At 42.7% G+C, this 16,183-nt stretch overlaps 1 protein-coding gene across 1 annotated transcript in view; it reads left to right on the forward strand.

Moving 5' to 3' along the window:
• Positions 1-2,726: 2,726 nt before the first annotated feature.
• Positions 2,727-16,183, forward strand: part of LOC132396199 (integrin alpha-E-like) — a 300,648-nt gene continuing 287,191 nt past the window's right edge. The window contains exon 1 of the mRNA XM_059973778.1: positions 2,727-2,828. Within this exon, the coding sequence (XP_059829761.1) occupies positions 2,798-2,828 (31 nt within the window). The 5' untranslated portion in view covers positions 2,727-2,797. The remainder of the gene's footprint in view (positions 2,829-16,183) is intronic.

A 16,183-nucleotide genomic window follows, 5' to 3' on the forward strand; every position in this document is an offset into this window, starting at 1 on the left:
AAGGAGTTGGAGATGGAACTGGATGGACTCTGGATCATGTGTGTGGAAGTGAGTGATTGATAGGACATATAGTGAGGTAGGTATACCTAAGGTGCAGGACACAGGACACTGGGTGACAGTCAGGAGCATGAAAGGGATTAAACAGCCAGTGCAGAGTACTCCTGTGGCCATCCCGTCAACAACAGGTACACCATTTTGGATACTCTTGGGAGGAGGAGGATGACCTAGCAGAGAAAAGTCATAGTGGTCAGGTCTCTGGTACCGAGTTTGGCTCTGTGGCTCAAAAGGGAAGGGGGCTGAAAGAGGTGAGCTGTGGTGATAGGTGATTCATTAGTTAGGGGAACAGAAAGGAGGTACTGTGGACAAGAATGAAATTCCCAGATGGTATATTGTCTCCTAGGTGCCAGGGTCCACAACATCTTGGATCAAATCATCAGCATTCTTAAGTGGAAGGATGAGCAGCCAGAGGTCGTAGTCCATGTAGGTACCAATGGCATAGGTAGGATGAGAGACAAGGTTCTGCAAAGTGAGTTCAGAGAGTTAGGTGCTAAGTTAAAGGGTAGGACATCCAGGGTTGTGATGGGAAGATCATACAGTTTAACACGTGGCTAAAGGATTGGTATAGGAGAAAGGGCATTAGATTTCTGGATCATTGGGCTCTCTTCCAGGAAAGGTGAGACTTGTACAGAAGAGATGGTCAGCACTTGAACTGGAGGGGGACTAATATTCTAGTGGAAAAATTTGCTAGTGCTGCATGTGGGAGGAAGGGGGTAGGGTTTAAACTAGAGTTGCAGGGGGATGAGAATCAGAGTGCCAGAACATATGGTGGAGGGGTTGTGGAGACGGAGGATCGTTAAGACCCCAATGTCAGCAGTCAAAAGGTTGAGCATGGTGTAACTGATGTCCTGAGCTGCGTATATTTCAATGCAAGAAGTTTCGAAGGGAAGGCAGATAAGCTCAGGGCATGGATCAACACATGGAATTATGACAATGTAGCCATTAGTGGCACTTGGTTGCAGGAGGGGCAGGACTAGCATGTCAGTATTCTGGGGTTTTGTTGTTTTAGACAAGACAGAGTGGGATGGATTAAAGGGCGAAGGGTGGCATTATTAGACAGGGAAAATGTTACAACAGTGTTCAGTCAGGACAACTAGGGAACTCATCTATGAGAATTTATGGGTGGAACTGAGGAATAAGAAACAAAGTAGACCACTGAACAGTTCATGGGATTTAGAGGAACAAATTTGTAGAGAGATTGTAGACTGTTGCAAGAAACATGAAGTTGTAAAGTTGGTGAATTTAACTTTCCACATATTGACTGGGACTCCCATACTGTAAAAGATCTAGATGGGATAGGGTTTGTCAGATATGTTCAGGTAAGCTCTCCAAGGCTGTGTGCTCAGCCCATTGCTGTTCCCACTACTAATGCATTACTGTGTTGCAGGATCCAGCTCAAACCCTGTCATTAAGTTTGCAGATGACACAACAGAGGTTGGCTTTATAAAAACAATGACAAGACGAGGTATAAAGGGGGAAGTGGAGCTGCTAGTGGATTGCTGTGAGAAGAACAATGTAAGCCTGAACTTGGAGAAGATACACAAACTTCTGTCACCTGCCCCGTCTCATTCCGAATAGAAGATCAAGTGTAACACATTCTCTCACTGGGACTTCGATGTATTGATTAAGGAAACTTTCTTGAACTCATTTGACAAACTCCATCTACTTCTTTTATAGTATGGGAATTCCAGTCAATATGTGGAAAGTTAAAATCACCTACTATCATAAGGCTATGTTTCTTGCAACAGTCTGAGATTTCTCTACAAAATGTGCTCCCCTAAATTCCAGACTGTTGGATGGTCTATAATATAGCCCTATAACCGTGGTCATACCTTTCTTATTCCCAAATGTATCCATAAAGCCTCACTAGACGAGTTCTCCAGTCTGTCCTGACAGAGCACTGCCCTGACTTTTTCCGACTAGCAACGCCACCCCTCGCCCCTTAATTCCTCCTACTCTATCCAGTCTGAAACAACTGAACCCTGGAATATCGAACTCTTAGAACATTATGGGAGGTTAGGAAAGAAACTGCTGTGCCCTGACAAAAATAGACACAAGCGAGGCACCAGAAGACTGGAGGTAGCTAATGTGCCTTTATTTAAGAAGGGCTGCTAGAACAAGCCAGAGAACTAATGGCCGGTGATTCAAAAGTTGCTGGAGGGGAGTCTGAGTGACATTGTACATTTACTTTATTTATGCCCCGAATAATTTTATACAACTCTATAAGGCCACCCTTCAGTTTCCTATGCTTCAGAGAAAACAGATCTTTACGAGTCTCTCTTTCTACACAAGCTTTCTAGCCTCGGTATTTATCTTTTCGTGTCCCTTAGTATATATGTTTCAATAATTTAGCCCCTTTATCTTCAAAACTCCAAAGTATACAGATTTTAACATGTTTAATTTCTTCCCAGAACAAGCCTCTCACCCCGGGAAATAGACTTCTGCCTGCTTTCCTTTCGCCTGATTTCCCAGCATATGCGTAATTTCACTCTTGATTCCTTTAAATGTATCTGGCAGCGGGATATTGCCTGAATCTTCGTGTCACTAACCTCACTGAACTGCACTTGTTCTCGAACTTCCGCCAACCACCTCGCCGCCATAGCCATAGCCGACCTGTGTTTACGCGAGGCGGTTGCCATGGTGACAGCTCACGAGCGGTGAGCGGGAAACGCACGGAAGGCGGCGGAAAGTCGGGCCCTCTGCTTGCCGTTCGTGCTCGGCTGTCCTTAGAGAGGGAGCAATGCGGTCACAGTGGAGGATTTCCGGGAGCGGTCAGAACACTGACTATTTTTCAGTTTAATAATCGTATTTTAATTTGAATTTAATCACTCTCTTGTAAATGATTAATGTTTGTATTTTGGGTATTTTTGTGTAAATAAACTTTTATTATGGTTTTGTTAAAAAAAAGGGGAAACGCTCTTCAGACCAGCGTGAGTTGAGGATTTCGGCACTTGTTTGATTAATTAAATTCGAATAGAATTTTGCCCTTTCGGTATTTATTCGACATGACATTATGGAAGATCTCTGGCTTTTTGCTGTCTGCCATAGAAAGATACCCCAAAGAGGCTACGGACGCGCTGACTTCACGACACACAGAACAACCACTTCCCACCTCGGGACAGTTTAGATCATGGCTCTTCAGATGCACTCAACACTGTTATAGTTGTTCGGTGACTTTCCTGAACCCTACTCTCCACTGATTACAATTAACAAGTAGACACACGAAATACTGGAGGAATAATGCTGGTAATCTTGAGCAACACATGAAATACTGGAGGAACTCGGGAGGTCATGTTGCATCTATGGAGGGAAATAAACAGTTGACGTTTTGGGCTGAGACCCTTCATCAGGTTCTCTGTTAAGGTAGGTAGTGTCAGGAAAGATTGAGGAGGTTTGACCCAAAAGCAGAGCAGCAAAGACGATTCAGCAATGATTGATAACTTTTAATAATAGACTGCAAAATAACAAGCCAAGTAGAATTTTTAAAAAATGAGAGCAAACTAATTACAACAGGTAACAAGGTAAACATGAGGGGAAACTTCTTTACTCAGAGGATGGTGAGAATATGGAACCAGCTGCCAATGCAAATGGTGGATGCAATTCCAATTTCAATGCTTCAAAGAAGTTTGGATAGGTACATGGATGGGAGGGGTATGGAGGGCTATAATCCTGCTGCAGGTGAATAGGACTAGGCAGTTTAAGTGGTCCAGCATAGGCTATATAGGCTGAAGGGCCTACTTCTGTGCTGAGATTTTCTATGACTAATAGTCTGAAAGTGGATAGTGCAAAGCTTGTCTTAAATACTGTTCATACAGATCAAATCATTACATAATGCATTGAGGTAGAACAAGGTAAATCAATAACAATGCAGAGTTAAGTATAATAGCTATAGAAAATGCAGTGCAGATAAACAAGGTGCAACATCATAATGAGGTAGATTGTGAAGTCAAGAATTCATCTTAACACACTAAAGAATATTTAATAATCTTATATCTGCAGGGTGGAAGCTGTCATTGAGTCTGGTAGTATGTGCTTTCAGACCTTTATATCTTGTGACCAATAAAGGGGAAGGAGAAGGTAGAATGCCTGGGGTAGGTGGGGTCTTTTATTATGCCAGCTGCATTACTGCAGCAGACAAACTTAATAAGTACTTTAAATCATAAGGATGCAAAGAATATCATGGACAAAACGAATATCTAACATGGATGTCATGAACAGAGCAAGCACAAAAAGAGAAATAATGTATGAGGTCATGAAAAGGCAACATAACTTCATTGGACATGTGATTAGGAAAGAGGTGTTAGAATGCACAGTAATTATGGAAAAGATTGAAGAGAAGAAGGCAAGAGGAAGGCAAAGACAAATGATGATGGAGACAGCAGCCAGAGAACTGGAAATGAATACCAATGACTTGATCCATTTGACCCAAAACAGGAGTGTGTGGGCCATGGCAGTCAAAGCTCCAGCTGGGCATGGCACCTGATGATGATGATGAGACCATAAGACCATAAAATATAGGAGCAGAATCAGGCCATTGGGCCCATTGAGTCTCTATCATTTCATTATGGCTGATCCATTTTTCCTCTCAGCCCCAGTCTCTTGCCTTCCTCCATATCCTTTCATGCCCTGACCAATCAAGAATCTATCAACCTCTGCCTTAAATATACATAAAGACTTGGCCTCCACACCTGCCAGAATTCCACAGATTCTCCACTCTAAAGAAATTCCTCCTCATCTCTATTCTAAAAGGACGTCCCTATATTCTGAGGCCGTATCCTCTGGTCTTAGACTCTCCCAGCATAGGCAACATCCTCTACACATCCATTCTCTTTCTTTCTTTTTAAATCTTTTAAATTAATTTTAAGCAAACATAAATGAAACATGAATACAAAGAGTTTGAGAGTACATAGTTAATAGTTTAAGTAGACATTCAAATATATAATAATCAATATATATAGCCTCCCAAACTCATAGTATTTATGAACAAAAGAAATAAAAAGAAAAAAAACAAAAAAAGAGAAGAAAAAAAAACACTAACCAACATAATGTTAGATATATACAGTAGTGCCAATAACTCCGAACCTCCATCCAAATAATTAAGGATAATAAAAGTGAGGTTTAGGAAAAGACAATTTAACTCATATGAAAATGTTGAATAAATGGTCTCCAAATTTCTTCAAATTTAACTGAAGGATCAAAAACAACACTTCTAATTTTTTCTGAGCTCAAACAAGAGATAGTTTGAGAAAACCACTGAAATATATTTCGTTCCAATTCAATAAAATAGATCTTCTAGCCATTAATGTAACAAATGCAATCATTCGTCAAGATGAAGAGGATAAATGACTATTATCCACCATTGGTAAACCAAAAATTGCAGTAATAGGATGCCGTTGCAAATTGATATTCAGAACTCTTGAAATAATACTGAAAATATCTTTCCAGTAATTTTGCAAACAAGGGCAAGATGAAAACATATGGGTCAATGAAGCAACATCAGAATGACATCTGTCACAGGTTGGACTAACATAAGAATAAAATCGAGCAAGTTTATCCTTAGACATATGAGCTCTATGTACAACCTTAAATTGTATTAGGGCATGTTTAGCACAAATAGAGGACAAATTGACTAATAGTAAAATTTTCTCCCACTGCTCAGTGGATATAAGATAATGAAGTTCTTCTTCCCATTCCTTCTTAATTTTTTCTGATACTTCTGGCTGTATTTTCATGATCATATTATAAATGACAGCTACTAAACCCTTTTGACAAGGATTCAGAGCTAAAATTCTTTCCGTAATGTCCAATGGACAACATCCATTCTATCAAGGCCTTTCACCACTCGATAGGTTTCAATTAGGTGCCCATCGTTCTTCTGAATTCTTGTGAATGCTCTTCATATGACAAGCTGTTCAATCCTGGAGTAACTTACATGAGCTTCCTTTGAACCCTCTCCAGTTTCAGAATGTCCTTTCTAAGATAAAGGACCCAAAACTACTCACAATATTCCAAGGTAACATGTCTGAATGATTGGCGTCCTGTCGCACTCACCTCAATAATAAGCAAATGCTTTGAGAGGCTGGTCAAGGACTACATCTGCAGCATGCTACCCACACTGGACCCCCTACAATTCGCCTATCAACACAACCGATCAACAGATGACGCAACAGCCACAGCTCTATCCACCGTCTGTACACATCTTAAGAAGAGGGGTGCTTACGTGAGAATGCTGTAAACAGAAACATAGAAAACCTACGGCACAATACAGGCCCTTCGGCCCTCAATGCTGTGCCGAACATGTACTTACTTTAAAAATAACCTTGGGTTACCCATAGCCCTCTATTTTTCCAAGCTCCATGTACCTATCCAGGAGTCTCTTAAAAGACCTTATTGTATCCATCGCCAGCAGCCCATTCCACACACTCACCACTCTGCATAAAAAACTTACCCCTGACGTCCCCTCTGTACCTACTGTAACTACTGTTTTTGAACTACAATTCAGCATTCAACACAATGATTAACTGCAGGCTTGGCAAGAAACTCAGAGACCTCCACTTTCACCCTGCCTTGTGTAGCTGGATCCTGGACTTCCTGTCAGATTGCTAGCAGGTGGTAAGCGTGGGCAGCCTTACCTCTGCCCTCTGACCTTCAACCTCGGGGCTGTGTACTAAGCCCCCTCCTTTACTCTCTGTATACCCATGACTGTGTCGCCACCCACAGCTCCCAATCTGCTAATTAAATTTGCTGACGATGCTACACTGATTGGCAGAATCTCAAATAATAATGAGACAGCCCACAGAGAATAAGTCATTACCCTTGACTCAGTGGTGGCAAGAAAACAACCTGTCCTTCAATGTCGCAAAAACGAAGGAGCTGGTTACGGACTACAGGAGGAATGACAATGGGCTAGCTCCTATTGACATCAGTGGATCTGGGGTTGAGCAGGTGAACAGTTTTAAGTTCCTCGGCATCCACGTCACCAAGAATCTCACGTGGTCTGTACATACCGGCTGTGTGATGAAAAAAGCACAACAGTGCCTCTTTCATCTCAGATGTTTGAAAAGTTTGGTGTGGGCCCCAAAATCTGAAGAACTTACTTAAGGGCACAATTGACAGCATCCTGGCTGCCTGCATCACTGACTGGCATGCTCGTGTTCATCAGTAGAAGTGTGGAAATAAGAGTCTGGAAGTTATGCTGCAGCAATATAAAGCTTTAGTTAGACCGCTCTTGGATTATTGCTTGCAGTTTTGGTTATCCCTCAGGTCTATAGGAAGGATTTGAAGACTGTGGAAAGGGTGCAAAAGATGTTTATCAAGATGCTGCCTGGATAAAAAGGCATGATCATGAGAGGGTTTGAAGGGTTGGAAGGGTCTTCTCCGCGCCTGATGACTAAAAAGGAATTTGAGTTGTCCTCTCTAGATTGTCAGAGGCTGAGGAAAAACCTGATAAAGTTTTAAAAACTATGAGAGGCATAGATAGGGTAAGGAGTCAGAATCTTTTCCCTAGGGTAGAAATGTCAAACACCATGTTTTTAAGGTTATGGGAAGAAGCTTAAAGGTGATATGAGGGCCACGTTTTGTTTACATGCCTGGAATGTGTTACCGGGGTAGTAGTGGAGGCAGTCAATTTGGTGAATTTTAAGAGACTTTTAGATAGACATGAATATGAAAGGAATAGAGAAATATAGATATTACAGGAGGAGGACATTTAGTATAAATTGGCATCAAGATTAGCACAACATCTTGGACTGAATTGCTGTTCTGATAATATAAGTTCTAAAATATGGCTGGAGAATAGTGTATACTTATGGTCACCACTATAGAAGAATTACGGTTTAACCAGGAGAAGTGCATCAGATTTATCAAGATATTGCCTGGGAGGTCCTGTTTCAGTTCTGAGTTTGGGGTAGTTTTATTTTTCTTGAAATGAAAGAGGTTGAAGATGATTTGAGTGATGTACAAAATATTATGAGCAGCATACATAGAGTAAAGTCATAGAGGATCATAGCGCAACAGCACAGAAATAGACCCTTTGGTCGTCAAGTCCATGCTGAACTATTATTCTGCCTAGTCCATTGATCTGTACCTGGACCATAGCCTCCACACCCCTCCAAACATGTACTTGTTCAAACATCTTAAGTGTTGGAATTGAACTCCTTACAGAGAACATAGAATAGTACAGCACATTACAGGCCCTTCGGCCCACAATGTTGTGCCGACCCTCAAACCCTGCCTCCCCTATAACCACCCACCTTAAATTCCTCCAATACCTGTCTAGCAGTCTCTTAAACTTCACTAGTGTATCTGCCTCCACCACTGATTCAGGCAGTGCATTCCACGCACCAACCACTCTCTGAGTGAAAAACCTTCCTCTAATATCCCCCTTGAACTTCCCTCCCCTTACCTTAAAGTCATGTCCTCTTGTACTGAGCAGTGGTGCCCTGGGGAAGAGGCACTGGCTGTCCACTCTGTCTATTCCTCTTAATATCTTGTACACCTCTATCATGTCTCCTCTCATCCTCCTTCTCTCCAAAGAGTAAAGCCCTATCTCCCTCAATCTCTGATCATAATCCATACTCTCTAAACCAGGCAGCATCCTGGTAAATCTCCTCCGTACCCTTTCCAATGCTTCCACATCCTTCCTATACTGAGGTGACCAAAACTGGACACAGTACTCCAAGTGTGGCAAAACTAGAGTTTTATAGAGCTGCATCATTACATCGCGTTTCTTAAACTCTATCCCTCGACTTATGAAAGCTAACACCCCATAAGCTTTCTTAACTACCCTATCTACCTGTGAGGCAACTTTCAGGGATCTGTGGACATGTACCCCCAGATCCCTCTGCTCCTCCACACTACCAAGTATCCTATCATTTACTTTGTACTCTGCCTTGGAGTTTGTCCTTCTAAACTGTACCACCTCACACTTCTCCGGGTTGAACTCCATCTGCCACTTCTCAGCCCACTTCTGCATCCTATCAATGTCTCTCTGCAACCTTCGACAATCCTCTACACTATCTACAACACCACCAACCTTTGTGTCGTCTGCAAACTTGCCAACCTACCCTTCTACCCCCACATCCAGGTCGTTAATAAAAATCACAAAAAGTAGAGGTCCCAGAACAGATCCTTGTGGGACACCACTAGTCACAACCCTCCAATCTGAATGTACTCCCTCCACCACGACCCTCTGCCTTCTGCAGGCAAGCCAATTCTAAATCCACCTGGCCAAACATCCCTGGATCCCATGCCTTCTGACTTTCTGAATAAGCCTACCGTGTGGTACCTTGTCAAACGCCTTACTAAATTCCATGTAGATCACATCCACCACACTACCCTCATCTACATGCCTGCTCACCTCCTCAAAGAACTCTATCAGGCTTGTTAGACACGATCTGCCCTTCACAAAGCCATGCTGACTGTCCCTGATCAGACCATGATTCTCCAAATGCCCATAGATCCCCTCTCTAAGAATCTTTTTCAACAATTTTCCCACCACAGACGTAAGGCTCACTGGTCTATAATTACCCGGACTATCCCTACTACCTTTTTTGAACAAGGGGACAACATTTGCCTCCCTCCAATCCTCCTGTACTATTCCCGTGGACAACGAGGACATAAAGATCCTAGCCAGAGGCTCAGTAATCTCTTCCCTCGCCTCTTGGAGCAGCCTGGGAAATATTCCGTCAGGACCCAAGGACTTATCAGTCCTAATGTATTTTAACAATTCCAACACCTCCTCTCCCTTAATATCAACATGCTCCAGAACATCAACTTCACTCATATTGTCCTCACTGTCATCAAGTTCCCTCTCATTGGTGAATACCGAAGAGAAGTATTGTTGAGGACCTCGCTTGCTTCCGCAGCCTCCAGGCACATCTTCCCACCTTTATCTCTAATCGGTCCTATCTTCATTCCTGTCATCCTTTTGTTCTTCGCATAATTGAAGAATGCCTTGGGGTTTTCCTTTACCCTACTCGCCAAGGCCTTCTCATGCCCCCTTCTTGCTCTTCTCAGCCCCTTCTTAAGCTCCTTTCTTGCTACCCTATATTCCTCAATAGACCTATCTGTTCCTTGCTTCCTAAACCTCATGTATGCTGCCTTCTTCCACCTGACTAGATTTTCCACCTCACTTGTCACCCATGGTTCCTTCACCCTACCATTCTTTATCTTCCTCACCGGGACAAGTTTATCCCTAACATCCTGCAAGAGATCCTTAAACATCGACCACATGTCTATAGTACATTTCCTTGCAAAAACATCATACCAATTCACATCCGCAAGTTCTAGCCTTATAGCCATGGCTCACACCTGGTCGGTTGTCCTCGCCTACAGTATCCAGGATGGTAAACTTATTATTCAGGGGAATGGCTACAGGGGTGCTCTGCACTACCTGTCTACTCATATTCACTTTCCTCCCTCTGACTGTCACCCAACGACCTTCTTCCAGCAGCCTAGGTGTGACTACCTCTCAGTAGCTCTCATCTATGACTGCCTCATTCTCCCTTATGAGTCAAAGGTCATCCAGCTGCTACTCCAGATTCCTCACATGGTCTTCCAGATCGCCCAGCCACATGCACTTCTGGCAGATGTGACTCTGCAGGAGAGGGGAGTTCCCCTAAGACTGCCACATCTCACAGGAGAGGCACATCACCATCTCAGGAGGCATTGTAAAGACTAACTGGGAACAAACTCATCCTCCGCCTCTTCTCATCAAAGCCTCTCGAGTCAAAGCCTCAAAGCTCCACTCCTTCACTGGCCCACTCACTCACTGGCCGCTTTCCACAGCCCTCGTTACAATGTTGTATACCTCTATCAAGTTTCCACTCATTCTCCTACACTCCAGTGATTACAGCCTTGCCCTAATCCTCTCTACCATCTGATTTTTGAATGGATGTTGAACCCATGAATTCTACCTCACCACTTTTTATTTCTTTTTTTTGTACTACTTATTTAATATAACTATTCTACATAGGATATACTTACTGGAATTCACAGATTTTTTTTCTCTATTATCATGTATCGCATTGGAATGCTGCCACAAAGTTAACAAATTTCATGACAATAAGGAGGATAAATGCATGTTACAAAAAGATATTGAGCAGAAAAATGGCCAACGAATTCAATCCTGATGTGTTAATGAATTTTGAGAATTCAGCATGAATAGGACTACACAAATCAAAGTCAAAGTAAATTTATTATCAAAGTACATATATCTCACCATATACTACTTTAAAATTCATTTTCTTGCAGGCATATACATGAAAATACAATAGAATTTATGAAAAGCTATACATAAACAAAGACCAACAAACAACAACTAACCAATGTGCAAAAGACAAATTATGCATATAGTAAAAAATAGCGACTAGAATATAGAAACGAGGATGTAATGCTGAGGATTTATAAGGCATTGGTCAGACTGCACTTGAGCAGTGTTGCACTCCTTCTCTAAGAAAGAATGTGTTGGATTTGAGAGAGTCCAGAGAATGTTCACAAGAGTGATCCCAGAATTAAAGGGTTACTTATAAGGAGAGTTCAATAGCTCTGGGTCTCTACTCACTGGAGTTCAGAAGAACAAAGGGGATTTCAGTGATACCTGTTGAATATTGAAAGGCCTAGATAGAGTGGATGTGGAAAGGATGTTTCCTATAGTGAGGGGAGTCTGGACCAGATTGCACAATCATGTAATACAAGGACATTATTTTAGAACAAAGAGGAGAATGAATTCCTTTAGCCAGAGATGATGAACCTGTGGAATTCATTGTCTTGGACTGCTGTGGAGTATATTGGGTATATTTAAAACAAAGTTGATAGGTTCTTGATTAGTAAGGGTGTCAAAGGTCAGGGGGGAAAGGCAGGAAAACGGGGTTGAATGGGATAATAAATCTGCCATGAGAGAATGGCGATAGACTTGATGGGTTGAATTCTTCTAAGTCTTATGGTCTAAATAAATAATACTGAGAACATGATTTGTAGAGTCCCTGAAGTGAGCCTAGGTTGTAGAGCCTGTTCAACATTGAGGTGAATGAAGTTAGCCATGCTGGTTATCCATTCAGAGCATGGTGCTTTATAGGGTAATAATAGTTCCTGAACCTGATGGTGTGGGACCTATGGCTCTTGTACCTTCATTTTGGTGGTAGTGAGAAGAGAGTGTAGCCTAGATACACAGTGAATAGTAAGGGCCTAAGGAGTATAAGAAAGTAGAACATCGAACAGTGCAGCACAGGAACAGGCCCTTTGGCCCAAAATGTTACACCAAACTAAATAAAATAATAATCAAATAGCCAAGTAAACTAATCTCTTTCGCCCACACAATGTCCAAGTACTTATATTTTCCTCAAAATCATGTGCCTATCTTAGTGATGTATCTGCCTTATGTATCTGCCTCTACCATCACCCCAGGCAGTGCATTCCTTTCTGTGTAAAATATTTGCCCCTCACATCTCCTTTGAAATTACCTTCTCACCTTAAAAAGCATTCCCTCTGATATTAGGCATCTCAACCCTGGGAAAAAGATACTGTCTGCTCTAACTATGCCTCTTATAATCTTATAAACCTCTATCAGAACTCCCCTCAGCCTCTGCTGCTCCATAGAAAACAAACTAAGTTTGTCCAACCACATGCCCTGTAATCCAGGCAGCATCTGATAAACCTCTTCTGCACCCTCTCCAAAGCCTTGGCATCTTTCCTTTAACAGGGCAAACAGAACTGTATGAAATACTCTACATGCAGCCTAACTAGATTTTTATAAAGCTGTAACATAACTTCCTGATTTTTGAACACAGTGCCACAGCTGGCTGAGGGATTGGAGCAGGGGGCAGGGATTCAGATTTCTGGATCATTGGGACCTCTTCTGGGGCAGGTGTGACCTCTTCTGGGGCAGGTGTGACCTGTAAAAAAGGGACAGGTTGCATTTGCATCTGAGGGGGACCAATAGACAATAGACAGTAGGTGCAGGAGTAGGCCATTCGGCCCTTCTAGCCAGCACCGCCATTCACCGTGATCATGGCTGATCATACACAATCAGTACCCCGTTTCTGCCCTCTCCCCATATCCCTTGACCCTGCTATCTATAAGAGCTCTATCTAACTCTCTCTTGAATGCATCCAGAGACTTGGCCTCCACTGCCTTCTGGGGCAAAGCATTCCACATAGCCACCACTCTCTGGGTGAAAAAGTTTTTCCGCATCTCTGTTCTAAATGGCCTACCCCTTATTCTTAAACTGTGGCCTCTAGTTCTGGACTCACCTATCAGCGGGAACATGCTTCCTGCCTCCAGTGTGTCCAATCCCTTAATAATCTTATATGTTTCAATCAGATCCCCTCTCATCCTTCTAAATTCCAGTGTACACAAGCCCAGTCGCTCCAATCTTTCAACATATGACAGTCCCAGCATTCCGGGAATTAATCTTGTGAACCTACGCTGCACTCCCTCAATAGCAAGAATGTCCTTCCTCAAATTTGGAGACCAATACTGCACACAATACTCAAAGTGGGGTCTCACCAGGGCCCTGTACAGCTGCAGAAGGACCTCTTTACTCCTATACTCAATTCCTCTTGTTATAAAAGCCAGCATGCCATTAGATTTCTTCACTGCCTGCTGTACCTACATGCTTGCTTTCATTGACTGATGTACAAGAACACCTAGATCTCGTTGTACTTCCCCTTTTCCTAACTTGACTCCATTTAGATAGTAATCTGCCTTCCTGTTCTTGCCACCAAAGTGGATAACCTCACATTTATCCACATTAAACTGCATCTGCCATACATTTGTCCACTCACCCAACCTGTCCAAGTCACCCTGCATTCTCATAACATCCTCCTGACATTTCACACTGCCACCCAGCTTTGTGGCATCAGCAAATTTGCTAATGTTACTTTTAATCCCTTCATCTAAATCATTAATGTATATTGTAAACAGCTGCGGTCCCAGCACCAAACCTTGCGGTAACCCACTGGTCACAGCCTGCCATTCTGAAAGGGACCCGTTAATCACTACTCTTTGTTTCCTGTCAGCCAGCCAATTTTCAATCCATGTCAGTACTCTGCCCCCAATACCATGTGCCCTAATTTTGCCCACTAATCTCCTATGTGGGACTTTATCAAAATCTTTCTGGAAGTCCAGGTACACTACATCCACTGGCTCTCCCTTGTCCATTTTCATAGTTACATCCTGGCAGGGAGGTTTGCAAAGGCTATTGGGGAGAGTTTAAACTAGAATTGCTGGGGGGTGGAAACTGAACTGAAGTGACAGAGGAAAGGGAGGTTGGCTCACAAATAGAGAAAGCTTGGACACAGTGCGAAAGGGAGGGTAGGCAGGTGAAAGAGAAGGTATGCTCTCAGACCGATGGTTTGAGATGTGTCTATTTTAATGAGAGGATTATTATGAATAGAGCGGATGAGCTTAAAACGTGGATCGGCACTTGGAGCTATGATGTTGTGGCCATTACAGAGACTTGGATGGTGCAGGGGTGGGAATGGCGACTTCAAGTGCCAGGCTTTAGATGTTTCAGAAAGGACAGGGAGGAAGGCAAAAGAGGTGGGAGCATGGCACTGTTGATCAGAGATAGTGTCACAGCTACAGAGAAGGAGGAAGTCATGGAGGAGTTTTCTACGGAGTCTCTGTGGGTGGAAGTTAGGAACAGGAAGGGGTCAATAACTCTACCGGGTGTTTTTTATAGACCACTCAATAGTAACAGGCATTGAGGAGCAGATCAGGAGACAGATTCTGGAAAAGAGTAATAATAACAGGGTTGTTGTGGTGGGAGATATTAATTTCCCAAATATTGATTGGCATTTCCCTAGAATGAGGGGTTTAGAAGGGGTGGAGTTTGTTAGGTGTGTTCAGGAAGGTTTCTTGACACAATTCTTTCTCCTTTACCATAGCATCAGAGAGAGATAGGAACAGACAAGTTAGGGAAACGTTTAATTGGAGTAAGAGGAAATATGAGGCAATCAGACAGGAACTTGGAAATCGGAAACAGATGTTCTCAGGGAAATGTACGGAAGAGATGTGGCAAATGTTCAGGGCTATTTGTGTGGGGTTTTGCATAGATACGTTCCAGTGAGATAGGGAAATAATGGTAGTGTACAGGGACTGTGGTATACAAAGGCTGTTGTAAATCTAGTCAAGAAGAAAAGAAGAGCTTACAAAAGGTTAAAAAAAAACTAGGTGATGATAGAGATCTAGAAGATTATAAGGCTAGCAGAAAGGAGTTTAAGAATGAAACTAGGAGAGCCCAAAGGGGCCAAGAGAAGGCCTTGGTGGACAGGATTAAGGAAAACCCCAAGGCATTCTACAAGTATGTGAAGAGCAAGAGGATAAGATGTGACAGAATAGGACCAATCAAGTGTGACAGTGGAAAAGTGTGTATGGAATCAGAGGAGATGGTAGAGGTGATTAATGCATACTTTGCTTCAGTATTCACTATGGAAAAGGATCTTGGCAATTGTAGGGATGACTTGCAGTGGACTGAAAAGCTTGAGCATGTAGATATTAAGGATGAGGATGTGCTGGAACTTTTGGAAAGCATCAAGTTGGATAAGTCACTGGGACCAGATGGGATTTACCCCAGGCTACTGTGGGAGGTGAGAGAGGAGATTGCTGAGCCTCTGGGCAATGAGTTTTGCATCATCAATGAGGATGGGAAAGATTCCGGAGGATTGGAGGGTTGCGGATGTTGTTCCCTTATTCAAGAAAGGGAGTAGGGATTGCCCAGGAAATTATAGACCAGTGAGTCTTACTTCAGTGGTAGGTAAGTTGATGGAAAAGATCCCAAGAGGCAGGATTTATGAACATTTAGAGAGCATGGCTTAAAGTATGATTAGGAGCATGGCTTTGTGAAAAGCAGGTCGTGCATTACTAGTCTGATTAAATTTTTTGAGGATGTGACTAAGCACATTGATGAAGGTAGAGCCATAGATGTAGTGTATATGCATTTCAGCAAGGCATTTGATAAGGTACCCCATGCAAGGCTTATTGAGAAAGTAAGGAGGCATGGGATCCAGAACTGGCTTACCCACAGGAGGCAAAGAGTAGTTGTAGACGGGTCATATTCTGTATGGAGGCCGATGACCAGTGGTGTGCCTCAGGGATCTGTTCTGGGACCCCTGCTCTTTGTGAT

The sequence above is a fragment of the Hypanus sabinus genome, chromosome 6 (genome assembly GCF_030144855.1).
Source record: "Hypanus sabinus isolate sHypSab1 chromosome 6, sHypSab1.hap1, whole genome shotgun sequence".
NCBI classification, from domain to species: domain Eukaryota; kingdom Metazoa; phylum Chordata; class Chondrichthyes; order Myliobatiformes; family Dasyatidae; genus Hypanus; species Hypanus sabinus.